Source organism: Musca autumnalis, unplaced genomic scaffold, assembly GCF_047663935.1.
Source record: "Musca autumnalis isolate F117 unplaced genomic scaffold, ASM4766393v1 scaffold_1, whole genome shotgun sequence".
Lineage (NCBI taxonomy): Eukaryota > Metazoa > Arthropoda > Insecta > Diptera > Muscidae > Musca > Musca autumnalis.
In genome coordinates this window covers 264,583,445-264,600,388 of record NW_027411644.1, presented here as the reverse complement: position 1 = coordinate 264,600,388, position 16,944 = coordinate 264,583,445, and the positions used below count along the sequence as shown (strand labels likewise).

At 35.1% G+C, this 16,944-nt stretch overlaps 1 protein-coding gene across 1 annotated transcript in view; it reads right to left on the bottom strand.

Moving 5' to 3' along the window:
• Positions 1-231: 231 nt before the first annotated feature.
• LOC141389501 (CLIP domain-containing serine protease B8) overlaps positions 232-16,944 on the bottom strand; it is a 30,520-nt gene continuing 13,807 nt past the window's right edge. The window contains exons 2-4 of the mRNA XM_073961088.1: positions 1,334-1,430; positions 962-1,260; positions 232-894 (exon numbers count right to left, since the gene is read on the bottom strand). Of these exons, the coding sequence (XP_073817189.1) occupies positions 566-894; positions 962-1,260; positions 1,334-1,430 (725 nt within the window). The 3' untranslated portion in view covers positions 232-565. The remainder of the gene's footprint in view (positions 895-961; positions 1,261-1,333; positions 1,431-16,944) is intronic.

The window sequence follows — 16,944 nt, the reverse complement described above, 5'->3', positions numbered from 1 at the left end:
TCTTGGTGTAATTATTTCTATTTACTTCAATACAATTCGTGGTGCTGGGTATAAAAACGCCGTTATTACTATTAGTTCAGTGAAAATAAACACTTGTTTTTAAAAATCGTAATCTTTTATTTTAGCCAATTTTTGGTAAGACTTACCGATTTTGAGAAAAATGCAAATAGCTGAATAGGGAGGCTTTTTTGTATTATGCAACTTAGTAATATTCATTTTGAAACCCTTAAATTGCTTCACTAAAAGTGTTAAATTTATTAACATTTTATTTACAATTTTCACTCCTTAAATTTAGATGTCTGATTGTTAAATCGCTTACTTACACCAATATTAATATTTATTTTACTCTTTATTTATTTTCTTCGTTTTTTACAGTTACATAGCTTAATTAAATAATTTAATAATATTTACATTTTGTATGTATTTGAAAAACTAGAGCATAAATTACAATCTCTTGACAAATTGATTAACTAACAATAGAAATGAGTTACCACTTAAAATACTTATCAAATACACATTTATATATAAATATACATTTTAGATTTGAACAAATTAAACATTCCCACTAATCATTGATGATTTTACGTATCCAATCTGTGTATTCAGCAACATTTGTGTAAACTGCCGGATGTCCGGTGAGACCACATTGAGTAAAACCAAAGCTAACAATACCATAGCTAACCCAACGAGAATGTTTACGATCGAAAAACATGAGAGGCCCTCCGCTATCACCTGCGCAAGTATCTTTGGCGTGTTCGCCACCGGCACACAATTGCTTGGGCCCCAACTCAATACCATACATTTTCAAAACTTTCGTACAGTTCTCTCTTGACATTAGAGGTATGCGCAGCTTTAGTTTTATTGGACTTGGGATATTAACGAAATATTTATTAACTAAAAAATGAAAGAAAATAAAAAATAACATTGAGCCATTATTATATGTTTGGTGACAATTACTTACAGAAATCTGTCCTTCCCCAACCTGATACCGAAAACATTTGATCCTTTTCAAATGGACTATCCTCTGTTTTATTCGGCAAACATATGGGCATTACAAAATGTGTAAACGACACAGGATTCTTCAGCTTTATCACGGCTATATCATTTAATTTATTGAATGAATAGTCCTTATAATCCGGATGTACAGCGATCTTTTCAACACTCATATCCATGGCTGCATCAGCACAACTTAAATAGTTTGGCTCTTCTATGCAATCAGGTTCGGTCCTGACATTGAATTCACCTAGACGCACATATTTTCTGCAAAATCAAATGCACAATGAAAATTTAGATGATGTGACTCTTAATTTTGGCAATAAACTATACCGCTTACAATCCCTTTTTCGCACGATAGGCTTCACCGTACACACAATGGGCGGCTGTAAGAACGTGACGATCATCGATTAAAGCTCCGCTACAACCGTATTCATCTGAAATTGAAGTTGCAAAAAACTATTTTAATATTAATCAAAATACCTTATATAATAATAATGCATTGTATGGTAAAAAAGCTGTATTTGTTGGAGTGTAAAAATAATAGTATATATATGTAATAATAATATAATATATGTATAGCTTGTATAGTTTAGGGGCTAAATAAAAGTTTAAAATTCCAAACTCCAAAGTTCAGCATAATCAGATTAAAAAAAAAAACGACATACGACATGTTTTACTTGTCGTATGTCATTTTTTCTATGTCTCTAGAATAGTTTCATATTTTTTAAAGATGTACAGGCCTTATTTACTAAGAACAGTCATTTCAGATTGTGTTAACATGTTTACATACCAAGTATTTTTTATAAAAATATATTCATATATCACGAATATTGTCAATTATTTCATATTCCATTTCAGAAAAAAATGATAAATTTTTTTCGCGCTACATCAACGATTTTTGATATGTAGGTCAAGAAAAAAATTCCCAGTACGAATCTGGTCGCGAGCCAATTTTTGGATGTTGCGGACAAAAGTTATGGCGCTTTTATTTCGCTTTTTAAGAAAGAAAATATTATAAAAACGCTAATTAGTTTAATGAGCACAATTGTTGCAAAAAAGTTCTCTCGAAATGACTTCAGCGAGTAGATTGCATAATACCTGCAAAATGTTACACAAAATTCGCGGAATGTACATAAAATTGATAAATTATTGAATATAAGTAAATTTTTTTCAAAATTAAGGCCCATTTAGTGGTCATAAAATTACATAAAAATTTGTTGTGGATCAAAACTTCACGGCGAATCAAATGAGACTACAATCATACAGATTGGTTTTATAGTTTGGACGTTACAGCCGAAATAAATACATATTATGGTAAAAAAAAAATTATTTTTTGTTTGAAAAAATATTTTTTCACATGCATTATGTAGTGGAAAATATTGTAAACATTTAAAGGAATACTTCCTTCATTTTGCTTAAATCTCCCAACAAAATAGACGGATTTTGCTTTATTGACATTCATATTAAAACTTTCCCATTAGGGAAGCTAATTGCGTTGATGAGGATATATGTCAAAGCTTCTGAAATGGAAATAGAGGTCAAATAACCCATTTTTATTTAAATGCATTTTTAAATACGTGTAAATCGCGTAATTATCAAAATCATTTTGTCCGCATGTGATTTTCATGTACAGCAAGACCATATCTGTTAATTTGTATATATTTTTCGAAATTTAATTTGGAGGATAAGATGTAGCATCAACTGCATATTAGCATTAAAATACCTATAAAATATCGCTAATTTGCGCAAAGTGCATACAATTTTTGTCCGCATCCGATTTCAATGTCCACCATGAAAATCTACATCGATATATATCTATTTCAAGGCGATCAATGAAGAACCGTGGATGTAGCATCACACACTATTTTTTTGGATAAAATGAATATAGCTCCCTTATCAGTGAAGTTTTCAAATCTCTGTTTCCGCTAAAACGAAGATGCTGTATTAGTTGTTTCATTGTAGTGGAAACGAACCGCAGAAAACGCGATAAATTACGCGATATTTCCAAAAACAATTTTAGGTGATTTTTCTACTTTGGACGTTCCTGTAACTCGCGTTTTTGTAGATGGATTTTCACGGGGAATGATTTATTAGATCCGGAACGTAAAAAACTAAAATGTGCAATCAAGTACGAGCAAATCGAATGACAATTGTACAAATTAGGCCCGAAAAATATGTTTTTTACAAAAATGTTCACACAAAATTTCCGCATTTGGATGTAGATTACTATGAAGCTGTGCAGACTACCTTCACGATATACGTATCAAATAACTCAGAATCGCAAGTACTACAATCCTATATATGATTTTTTGAAAAACCTGTTTGCGGAATGAAATTAGAAGAAAGTTTCAAAAAACACTGTAAATCTGGCTTCAAAATGTCAACATCATTTAATGGTAGAAGCACTTAAAATTTTGAAAACTAATACATTAGTGAGATGATCATTATTTAGTTTGCTTCTACTTTTACTTTGACAGGAAAATCGAGAGAAGTGTGGTTTACTCACAAATCGAGAAAAAACAAAAAAAGACATGGTGGCTTCAACCCATTTTTACACATTTTTTAACATAAATATAGCCACAGCTTCCATGCAAATTATCTTTTAGGGCCAATATTTTTTGCCGTGTCCAAACACATTTCATTTTATCCAGAAACATTTAATTTGTATAATATAGAACCACAAGTCGCGTATTCTAAAAGGGTAAACCTTGGCTTCAGCTATGTTAAATTTTCAAAAATATTGGTGATATTTAGTCAAACTTCTCTATAACGAACTTCCCTGTAACGATTACTTCTCTATAATGAAGTTATTTTTTGAACATAATTGGAAATTCTCACACAAAATAATCTCTCTATAACGAATTTTCTTTATAACATAGTAATTTTATATTTTATTGAAGGTTTTTTTTCGTCATCTTTTCCTTCTCCATTTAAACGGTGTTCATATACTTACTTACCCATTACCGAACATTTGTTCTATAGGCCGAACTATGAAAAGATCTCCATTTCTTTCTATCTATTGCTTCTCTTTCTGGAATACTGCGTGCACCGCCAAGCGGCTCATATTTATACGCCTCTTTAGCGGGTTCATCATCGCTCATTCTTATGATATGGCCTAGCCAACGCAATCGTTCCATCTCAATACGTTTAGTTATATTGATGTCGTTGTATAGCAGATACAGCTCGTTTCATGCGACGTCGATATTCACCGCCAACGCAGATTGGTCCGTAGATCTTTCGAAGAATTTTTCTCTCAAACATACATCAACACGGGCAGTATCAGTGTTTTGTAAAGCGTTATTTTTGTTTGACGAGATGTGGATTTGTTTTTAAACTGCTTACTTAAGCCAAAGTAGCATCTATTAGCCAATACAATTCTTCGTTTTATTTCACAGCTGATGTCGTTGGTTGTGTTTACGGCGGTGCCGAGGTAGACGAAGTCTTTTACTACCTCAACATTATGGGACCCAACGTCAACAGTTGGCCCGATCTCTATGGACGCATCGCGCGTCGACACCATCAACTTAGTCTTCCCGCCGATTACGCCAGATCCACTTTAGCAGATTCTCCTTCGACCTTCATAAAGGTATCTGTTACTTCTTTTACTGATCGTCCCATGATGTCTATATCATCAGCATAAGCAAGTAGCATGTGGCTAATGGTGTAGATTGTGCCACTTCTTTTGACGTTTGCCTCTCGAATAACCTTTTCCAGCAGGATGTTGAAGAGATCACACGAGAGGCTGTCTCCTTGCCTGAAATCTCTTTTGGTACAAAATACTTCGGAGAGGTTCTTTCCTATTTTAACAGAAGATCTTGTGTCAGTTAGAGTCATTTTACAAAGCCGAATGAGTTTTGCGGGGATACCAAATTCACACACGGCTTGGAATACCTTTGAACGTAGCGGGCTGTCGAAGGCTGCTTTATAATCGACAAAAAGGTGGTAGGTGTCGATCTGAATCTCTTGGGTCTTCTCCAGGATTTGCCGCAGGGCAAATATCTGGTCAATGGTGGACTTGCCAGGTCTAAAGCCGCATTGGTATGGCCCAATTATCTCGTTGACCATAGGCTTTAGTCGTTCGCACAATATCCCTGAAACGATCTTGTAGGCAATCGGGAGTATACCTATGCCCCTATAGTTAGAGCATACAGTCTTATCTCCTTTCTTATGGACGGGGCACAGGATATTCAGGTTCCAATCGTCTGGTACTCGTTCTTCCTGCCAGATCAATAAACCTTATCAGCGTGTCGCCTCCTGTTTAGAACATTTCGGCTGGTAAGCCATCGGCTCCTGATGCCTTATTATTCTTCAGCCGGTTTATTGCTGTCTTAACCTCAACTTGGCTGGGCGGTATACATGCAATACAATCTTCTGGGATTGGATCTGTGGTATCTTCGTCGTCTTCGCTGGATACCAACAGGTTTGAAAAATGCTCTTTCCATATCCTGAGCACACTATCTGCATCAGTTACCAAATTACCTTCCTGGTCTCTACAGGAGGAGGTGCCTGCACCAAAGTTTGACGCTTCACTCTTTGGTTAAATTTTCGGACTTCATTCTGGCTCCTGTACATCTCGATTTTTCTCACTCCCGCTTTTCCATCTCTCTCCTTTTCCTGCGAAAAAGACGTTTCTCCTCTCTCCTTTTCTCCCCATATCTCTCTCATGCACTACGCGTTGCAACGGATTGTAAAGTAGCCCTATATACCGCATTTTTCTCTTCGGTAGCAGCACGACACTCCTGATCATAGCATGTATTCCTTGTTAGAGGTCTCTGGTATCCAAGTATGGATTTTGTGGCTGTTTGCATGCAGTGGGCAATACTTTGTCATTGCGCTGATATGTTATCGGGATGAGGAGTGCTTTGATTAAGTTGAGTGGAATATGCTGTGACTATCTGTTGTGATTGCAGCTTACCGATGTCTAACTTTCGTGTTGTGTCTGTTCGTACTTTGTTTGCTACGTTTAACCGGGTGCGTACCTTTGCTGCAACTAGGTAGTGGTTCGAGTCTATTTTTGCTCCTCGGAACGAGCGCACATCCAACACCCTCGATGAATGTCTTCCATCTATCACAACGTGATCAATTTGATTTCTTGTTTTCTGATCTGGAGACAGCCAGGTGCCCATATGGATGTCGAGATGTTTAAATCTGGTGCTGCTAACTACCATGCTTTTTGCCGCTGCGAAGTCTATCAGCCTCATGCCATTGTCAGATGTTTCATTGTGGAAACTGAATTTTCCGACTGTTGGGCCAAAGAATTTTCCTTTCCATTTTTAACGGGTGTTAAAGGCAGCTCCCCAGGTGACACCACGGGGAGGTCAGTGTCCACTTGAGATGAGAGAGGGATCAAGATAAATGCTGGACTTTGCCATGTTAAAGCCGGTCAGGACCGTTCTTTGCTATCTCTCATCCCCTACGTCACAAACGGTGTACATATATGATGCATTAAATGTTTAATTGTAGATGTAAGGTTCTATAAACCATCTCTTTATGTACACATTTTATGTAAACCGATATGAATTTAATTAAAAAAAACATAGTAATACATCGGTCCCCAAGTGTTACGTCATATAGAAGTTCGACTGTAGTTAATACATTGTTTCATCATTTGGCCAGAATGTGGCACGCCTTTTGTTTTGTATACAGTACACATGTTCAAATATTTGATTTATTTCAATACGAAAATATTTCTAAAGTTGACGTGATCTACAAATAAGTACTATTTATACATATTTTGTTTTTTAATATTATTTTTTTTTTTTTTGCTCCAAGTTAGAGTTTGAACGAATTCCTTTTAAGCAAATTAAATATTAGGACATAGAACAAAGTTCAATGTTTCATATTCTAAAAACAAAATTAGAATGTGAAAAAAAGATAACGCCAAAGGATTATTACAGAAAATATGATTTGAGATGATTGTTTACTTAGGACCCCTCTAAAACACATATACTTTGTGACTTAACTAAGCAAGACCCGAAAGCGAATATCTTAACGTTCCCATTTTGAATGAGATATTAAAATAGCAAAATTTCCCATATATTTGAAGTTTGGTGGACAGGTGGGGTCTGTCATTACGAGTAATGTTCTAAAAGTCTCCAATAGGGTTCAAAGCAATTTTTGGATTTTTTTAAGATTATAGAATTTTTTGCGACTATCTAACATTGGAATAACAAGTAAAAATGTATCAGTCGGCTTTGCCGACAGAGATATACCCTCAGCCAATTTGAATTGATACTTTCATCTACGGACACAATTGTTGAAGTTTTGTGGGGGAGGTACCATAAGGAGAAGATCGATATCGGTCATTAGAAGTTAAACTAAATTTGGACAAAAGAGATCCAACGTTTGGACCAATTTGGATGTGCCGTTCAAGGGAAATCGTGCATACCATTTTAGTGACATTTTATAATTTTTGGGGAAAGTACAGGAAGTTGTTGCCTATTTTGGAACTGGAACTAAATTTGGACACCTTTTGGGCTGTTTTCTCAAGAAGTATGGACTTGCCCCTAAAAAAGCATTTACCTTCGTAATTGAGGCAGCGAATGCAAGTTGCTTCAACAAAAATCAAAGTGATTCGAGAGCAGGTCTTAAGGTGAACTTATCCGAAATTTTGTGGGGAAGGTACCGAAGGAGTGGACAAATATAGTCTATATTCAAACCTGATACACATATGGTAGATATATTAGGATGTGTAAGGTATGGACCAAATCGGCCACTCCCTTCAAGAATTATCGTGCGCACAATTTTTCCGAACATTTTTGAACTTTTGTCGAGGAGGTACCTGAAGAAGTGGACCGATGTGACATAAATTCGAACTTATACTAAGTTTGTACAAAATATTACTAAGGCCAAATTTTGGACCGAATCGGCAGATCCATTCAAGTGTTACCTTGTGCTCTAAAGTGAAAATGTGTGGGAAAAAGTTGTGTTTTTAATTTTTATTCGTTACAGAGAAAAATGCATTACAGATAAGTGCGTTATAGAGAAGTTCGACTGGGCTATGGAAACAAAGATCGCTGGCTTGAAACGGGTTAACGTTAATCGATCGTCATAAAATTTCATATATATATAAAGTTTGAAATGGAAAGAATTTAATAGTACATAACCAGATTTATTTTTAATAGTATATTACCAGATTTAACAAACCCACTGGGTTTCAAATGTCAATTCCCTTGCGTATAAGTCAAATAAAGCTTTATTAACCCTGCAAAAGCCTATAGACCATGTTTATATCTAAGGGGTTGGAAATCCAATCAAAAAAAATTTTTTTTGTTCACCCTAATGCATACATCTTACATTTAAAAAGTTGACATTGACAAAGATTAAATTACATAGTTACTGTACAGTGCTTAATTATTTTAGTACTTTATATATAGTTCTACTAGCTGAACCCGGTGCACTTTGCTGCCCCGTCTACGATAAAATATAATGGAATGCCATCGAAATATTAACGTTTTTAATATTTTAACGAATAAATATAGAAGATATGAAGGCGTTATATACCTATTCAGGGTTGTTATGGAGCTGCTATGGTATTTTTTATATTTCAGGATGTATCACTCCTCCGAAAGCCTTTCCGCCTATAAGTATTCCTAATGATTTAGATATATCGTAATCTTTATATATAAAACTCAATTGTCGTTTGTTGGTAATTGAATCAGTTGAAAACGGCTAGAGCGATTTGGATAATTTTTTGTGGAAATGTTAGTCATAGTCCAGTTTAGGCTTTTATGCAAAGAAAAATTGGTCACGCCCACTTTTCCGCCCACTTTTATAAATATGTTATATCTACGGAACTACTCAATAGATTTTCCTGAAATTTGCAGGGAAAGTAGAGTGATGGCCCCCGGTTGAAATATGCTACATATTTGGTTGAATTTCGGATCGGGCGGGATACCTCCCCTATGCCCTATTTTTGTAAAAATGCAATATTTGCAACAATTACAAATGTATCGCCTTGAAAATTAATTTCCGAGTCAATGGCGATTGTGTCTCCGACCTTACGTGCTTATTTGGGGCATTAAGACTGGACAACGCCCACCTTTTTAAATATGTTATATCTACGAAACTACGAAATCGATTTTCCTGAAACTTTCAGCAAATGTACAGGGTTGGTCCCCGATAAAAAATAGGCTACATATTTTTTGACTTTCGGATCGGGCGGGTACCTCCCCTATACCCTATTTTTGTAAAAATGCAATATTTGCAACAAATACGAATGTATCGGTTTGGGAATTTATTTACGAGTCAATGGCGATTGTGTCTCCAACCTTACGTACTCATTTTGTGACTTAAGATCCGACCACGCTCACTATCTAATTATGTTATATCTACAGGGGATTTTCAAGAAAATCGCGATTTGTCTAAGCTTTTAAATCTTTATAAATAAAAATCGAATATCGTTCGTTGGTAATGGCATCAGTTGAGAACAGCTAGACCGATTTTCGACTTGGGTTTTTATGCAATGAAAATTTGACCATGCCCACTTTTACGCCCACTTTTTCAATTTTCTATTTTTATCATTTTTACAAAAACTACTGAACCGATTTTCCTTAAAATGCCAGGGAATGTACAGAGATGGTCCCCGCTTAAAATAGGCTACAAATTCAGTTGAATTTCGGAAAGGGCGGGGAAATTCCCCTATACCCTACTTTTTTTAAAAATGTTATATTTACAATAATTAGAAATGTATCTATTTGGAAGTTAATTTGCGAGACAATTGTGGTTGTGTCTCCGAGATTACCTATTTTTTAGGAACAACAGACTTGACCATACCCACTTTTTAAAATATGTTACATCTACAAAACCACTGAACCGATATTCGTGAAAATGTCAGGGAATGTACAGGCATATTTTCTTGAATTTTGAAGAGGGCATATTTAAAATAACTCCTTTATGAATAAAAATCAAATTCTGTCATAACCCAACTTAGGTTTTTTGGAAAGAAAAGTTTACCACGCCCCCGAAAACAGGTTACATATTTTATTGAATTCCACAGGGGGCGGGGTACCTCCCCTATGCGATATTTAAAAAGAAAACGTTATATTTGCAAAAATTATGTATGTATCGGAATAAAAATTTACGGATTAATCTACAATCTAGGTACTTCTTAGGCCCGACCAAGCCTCATTTTTTTAGTATGTCATAACTCCAATACTACTGAAGGGATTTCCATAAGATTTGCAGCAAAAGCTCAATGTTCGCCGTTGTTATGTGGGGTACCTTCCCCATGCCTTTCTGTTAAACGCTATATGTATAAGCCAAACTTATGATTATATGGGTTTCAGCATACATTTTGGTAGGCAATGAAGCTGTGTGCACCCTAGGACCGGACCAGGCCCACTTTTTTTAAAATGTTATATCTTGAAAACTGATGACCACGCCCAATCTTTTCAAAACATTATTTTTCCAAAACTACTGAACCTAATTTTCAGAAAATATTCAGGAATGTCCCGTGGTCCAAAATGCTATATATTTATAGACGAATTTCGGGGCCTATTATTTTATAATCGGTGTATTTGTTAAACTTATGAGTGCATCAGGTTGTCCCCCGATCAAGAAAAACTACATATTTACAAATTTACTTAAATGGTGAGGTTCAACGGTCCATCAGCCATGTACAACTAAAACATATAGGTCTAAATAAGCGGGAGAATTCGATTTAATCATTTTTGTAACTTTTATTATTAGATCGCTTTAGGATGAAGACAGTGACATGGACGATAATAAATCCTAAAAGCATAAATTGGCGAAAAATTCGACAAAGTCCGTAAGAGAAAAAAAAAGTTTACAGACGAAATCTGTAGATAAATTTAAAATCCTTCTCGGTTTGACAATGGACCGAAGAAATGAGGTAGAAAATACCTACTTTTGAATTAAAACTCATTACGACGGGTTAGCAACGCGGACCGGGGTCTGCTAGTAAAACATAAATCTTAAGAAGTCTAAATAATGATGACTTCTACTGACTGCTATGTCTTCAAAATTTCATTGAAATTGAACATACGTAACAAAAACATGAAATCGACCGGAAATACATATTCTAGAACGAATTCCGTCACGCTTTCCAAATTTCAGTGAAATTGGACATATATATTGTGTTCAAATCTGAACCGGTCTCGATATATTTTGGCACATTTATTTTTGGAACAAATTCCGTCAGACATCCCAAATTTCAGCGACATTGGACACATAGCGTGTTCGATGCATCAAATACAGAAAATCGGCCGAAAATATATATAGGAGCAATATCCAAATCTGAACCGATTTCGATATAATTTGGCACATTTATGTCTAGACCCGTTATCGCATTCGAAATTTCAGCGAAATTGGACATATATAGGGAGTTTGGTGCATAAAATACAGGAAATCTGCCGAAAATATATATAGGAGCTATATCCAAATCTGAACCGATTTCGATATAATTTGGCACATTTATTTCTAGACCAAGTTCTGTAACACATTCCAAATTTCAGCGAATTTGCACATATATAGCGTGTTTGGTGCATCAAATGTGGAAAATCGGCCGAATATATATATTGGAGCTATATCCAAATCTGAACCGATTTCAATATAATTCGGCACATTTATTTCTAGACCAAGTTCTGTAACACATTCCAAATTTCAGCGAATTTGCACATATATAGCGTGTTTGGTGCATCCAATGCGGAAAATCGGCCGAAAATATATATTGGAGCTATATCCAAATGTGAACCGATTTCGATATAATTTGGAATTGGATATGAATAGTGTGTTTGGTGTCTCAAATACATGAAATCGACAGAAAATATATGGGAGCTATATCCAAATCTGAACCGATTTCAATATAAATTGGCACATATATTTCTTGGCCAATATCCATCACACATTCTAAATTTCAGCGAAATTGGTCATATATAGCGTGTTTGGTGCATAAAATAAAGAAATCTGCCGAAAATATATGTATATAGGAGCTATATCCAAATCTGAACCAATCTCGATATAATTTGGCACATTTATTTCTAGAACAAATTCCGTCAGACGTTCAAAATTTGGTACATAAAATAAGGAAGTCGGCCGAAAATATATGTGTATGGGAGCTATATCCAAATCTGAACCGATTTTTAAATAATTTGGCTCGTTTATTTCCAGACCAAGTTCCGTCACATATTCCAAATTTCATTGAAATTGGACATAAGTAGCATGTTTGGTACATAAAATAAGGAAATGGAAATTGAAATTGTGTGGGGGAGGTACCTCAAGGAGTGGACCGATAAAGCTCATCTTCCAACTTAAACTTAGTTTGAACAAAATATTACGAAGGTCAAATTTTGGACCGAATCGGCAAATTCGTTCGAGAGTTATGTTGCGCTCCAACCACTGTACAAAGTGTCGCAGGGTTGTTTTGCACCTTTCAGGCTATTTTGTCAGGAGGTATGGACTTGCCCCTGATGAAACTTGCACTGTTGTACTGAATACAAGTTGTTACAGCAAAAATCAAAGCGATTCGAAAGCAGACCATAAACTGAACTTTTCCGAAATTTTGTGTGGGAAGTACTCGAAGGAATAGACAGATTAAACCCATATTCGAACTTCATTTAAGTCTGGTAGAAATTTCACGATGTGCAAAGTATGGACCAAATCGGTTACTCCCTTCAAGAGTTATCGTGCTCACATTCGAACTTTTGTGGGGGAGGTACCGGAAGGAGTGGACCCATATAACCCATCTTCGAACTTAAACTGAGGTTGGACAAAATATAGCCAGCCAAACAGACAGACATGGCTAAGTCAACTCCAAATTGTCTGAAACGGATTCCGTGCAAACATACTTGGGGTCTAAAACCATTATTTCGATGAGGCACATTTTTTATTTATTTTATTATTCATACATAGCAATGCAAAAAGTCCTTAAGACCAAAGTGCGCATTACAAATAAATACAAAATATCTTGCTGTTTAATCCATGACTGAGATAACATTATAAAAAAATATAGTTTGCAAAATAATGACAAAAATTAAAAGAAACAGAAACTAGAAAAACTGCTCCCCAGCCAAAAAAGAATAAAAGGTAATGAATTAAAATCCCATGTTAATAATAATGCACGTACTACAGGCACCGGGCTACGCATTTAGGCACATTATATAATTACGTTTAAATGTATTGGGTGAATATGCAAAACTTCGCAAGTTAAGAGGCAGGTGATTCCAAAGCCTTGCTACTCTAACAAGGAATGATCGATCATAGATACCGGACCAAAAGCGAGGGAGTAAGATTTGTGGATTGCGTAAGAATCGTGAGAAAATGAACTTTGAACAGAGTAATTCCGGTGTACCGTTTTTAATAATTTTATAAAAGCATGACATAACCCGAAAATCTATGTACGATTGAAACGGAAGTCCCAAAAACTGCAAAGTATAACTGAAGACATGATCTCTATAATTTAAACGATATACAAATCGAACTACCATATTAATTAATATAAGAATTCTGTCGAGGCACGACTGAATAGCGCCAGAGAATACCTCTATACCATAGGTGATAGTTGACATTAACAACGAATATGCAAGCTGCCGTCTTACAAAGAAAGGAAGGTATAAGGGGGAAATAGCAAAAATTCCCACAAAGCTGAATTTTAGTGGAGAGCTAGGGTTGGCCATTAGAAGCAACGTCCTAAAAGTCCCCATCGATCCCATGTGTGCAAAACAAGTTATTCGGGGTCAAAGGTCATTTTTGGAGGCATTATTCAGTTTTTTTAATTTTTCTCAAAAACGGTAAGACTTAGCAAAAGCCGGCTAAAGTAAAAGTTGTAGATTCAATAATTGTCTACAAGAGTGGTCTCTATGATTCTTAAAAAAGACTTACCATTTTCGAGATATCGCGATCTAAAGGTCAAATAAAGAATTAGCCGCGTAAGTACATTATGAGGCGAAACAGTTAAAGTAACGACACTATGTGTTAGATACTTCCGTAAGCTTTCAAACGATATCCACTTTGCAGCAATCGGTTCAGTAGAACCGGGTCTAACCCGGTTTTTAAATTTGGCTTTTCGGGTCGAATAACCGGGAAACCGGATCCACAACCGTTGAAAATTATACAATTCCGTAATTAGCGCAACAAACCCTACCTTCGGACAAAACATGAAAAAAATCGGAGAGATTTCGTTGGGGTCGTTCCCGTTGGGCTTTCGATTATACATGTGGGTTAAATGGGCTATTTTTGCATAAAATGACTCTAACATTGAATAACTCTACTAAACACACTCCGATTTTGTTGGAATTTTTTTTAGAAGATAGCTATAATTTCGCTCTTCAAGAAAATATATATTTTTTGGGGGACAGACCCGATTACTTCGCTTATTTTAGCCGGTTCGTCTGAATATGTGCATATTTCCCTTATAAGTGCATAAAAATCATCTGTTTTTTAGAACAGCTATATCTCAAGGATGATTCCTGCTAAGAAAAAAATTATAAGGGTCAAACTTGTAGATAATTTTTCTGTCTACAATATTTACTTTAGTCACTTTTTGATTAGATCAACCGTTTTCAAAAAATAAATCCGAAAACCTAAAAACTCTTAAATTTTGACCTTTGACCCCGAATAATTTTTTTTGCACACATGGGATTGATGGGGACTTTTAGGACGTTGCTTCTAATGGCAAACCCTAGCTCTTCACCAAAATTCAGCTTTGTGGAAATTTTTGCTATTTCAATGTCTATTTTGACCGGACTATGCCCGTAATTTCTAGCCCTAGGTAACCGGGTAGGTAGCTACCTATTAGTTATCTTTACCTACTCGTTTCGTAATTTCTACGTGCCATTTACCGAGGCGTGTAAATTTAAAAAACATGTGGTAACATTGGTGATTTTCATTCATGATTTCGTAAAAACATTGCCACATATAAGTGTTTTACAATTTTTAACACATTGGCAACGCTCAACCAGGCAAAATCCTTGATGTAAGTAACACGGCCGTTTTCGACCCGGTAACGTTATCTATGGATTGAAATTATGAAATTTTGCTTACACGGGGGATATCTATGAACTCATAGATAACTATGCGTAGAAATTACGGGCACTAGTAGTACAATTCAATTTACGCAAAATGGAAATAACCTTGGGAAATAACGTGTCAATGTGTGATCTGAAATCAAGCCTGTAATCAATATATACGCCCAGACACTCAATCCCCCTAAAATCGATGCTGACATTTTGAAGTTTTGAAATCTGGGTTTTTTGAATTTTTCTTATAATTGGAGGGCGCAACCAGATAATTTCCCAAACTATTTATTGGATTGTAGAACTCGTGATTCCACGTCGTTTGATGTATATCTCATGAGTGTGCTTCCTACATCTCCCTAGTAATAAGAGTCCAAAGTCGAAATTTTGGTGCGTAAATTTTCTTTAAAAACCTATTTTTTGGCTTCAAAATTTACAACTGTGACTCATGTACCCTTGAACCCCGCGTGATTTTAGTTTTTTACGCGCCGGATCTAACGAACCCTTCCGAGTTCAAATCCATCCACTAAAACGGCGGTTATTGAACCGCGATTTTCTTTGGTTATTTTTACATAAATGGAATCATTCATACGCGATTATATTATTTTCCAAAACCGTGTGGCATAAATTACCGAGATTCTGGAGTAATATTCGTATTTCGTATAAAATAGAATTTGGTAGCACATACGCGGTTCTTGACGAATTTGTTTAAAATTTGTTATAATGACGTATTTTTTATAGGCGGTCACTGAAATCGGATGCGCCTTATAATCTTATGTACATCGCGCCATTTTTATCCACATAAAGGTTTTTTGAACAGTAAGATGCAGCTGACGGCACACTTTGATCGCTGAATGAAAAGTGGAAAAATCGATACATATTGATAGAGATACACTCGCTGTATCTGAAAAGCGCATGCGCCTTAACTGATTTTAACGAATTCGCGAATTATACGTTTTTTAACTTTTATGTTTTTTGTTTGGTTGTAATTTCAATATTACTTTCTATTTCATAATCCTATTGTTTATCAAAGTAAGCAAATACACTTTCGGGTTTGTCATCGCATTTTCCTTGAAGAAGTTTCAGCGAATTCCGTCAGTCCTTGCATCGAAATTTAGGGAAATAGTAGAATAACTCCCAAAAATGTTTTTTCTATTTTTCGTATTAAACAAAAAAATATATTTTTGAAATAATATTCCAACAATAAGTTTTCGTCTTTTGTTGTTGCTGTAATATGGCAGTTATAAATCCTATCGTTATCGTTATCGTCTGTATGTATTTTTAATTTATTTTTTTCGAGTTTTATTTGGACTTTAAATTAGAATAAATTAAATTTACTCCAAGATTTTTTCAGTATTTCTTGATTTTCCGCGAAAATAGAAATACATTTAGTAAATATTTAGGCATCTACGGATAGATATTAAATGCTGTTAACGCTTTATATATACATTTTCTTATTACAGCAAAAATGAAATTTTTAAATATTTGTTCTTTATAAGGGAACAAAACCCCCCATAACTTTGGAGCGCAGCATCCAATTTTGTGAACGCGAACAGATTTGAAACCACGACTTTTTTCTTAATCTATGTTCCAAAAATTGCGAATGTGCTCCCAAAAAAAATTTTAACATTTCATCCAATGGAATTGCAAAAGAAATTTGAAATTTACCATATACCCTCGTTAGCTTAAATGATGAGGGTATAAAAATTCGTTATAGACAAATTATTTTGTGTGAGAATTCCCACCTATGTTCAAAAAACAACTTCGTTATATAGAAGTTCCACTGTAAATTGTGCTTAGTTTGATATCGTGTTATAGTTTAAGATAAGAAAATGGTTCTTGAAATTCAAACTATTATAAATTTACGAATGTACAAAGCTTTGTCGGCATTTTGAACGTTTAGCAATGGAATTGTGAAATTTGAATATTTTTTTTAAATTTTACTTCCATCCATGTTCTATTAACAATTTTTTGC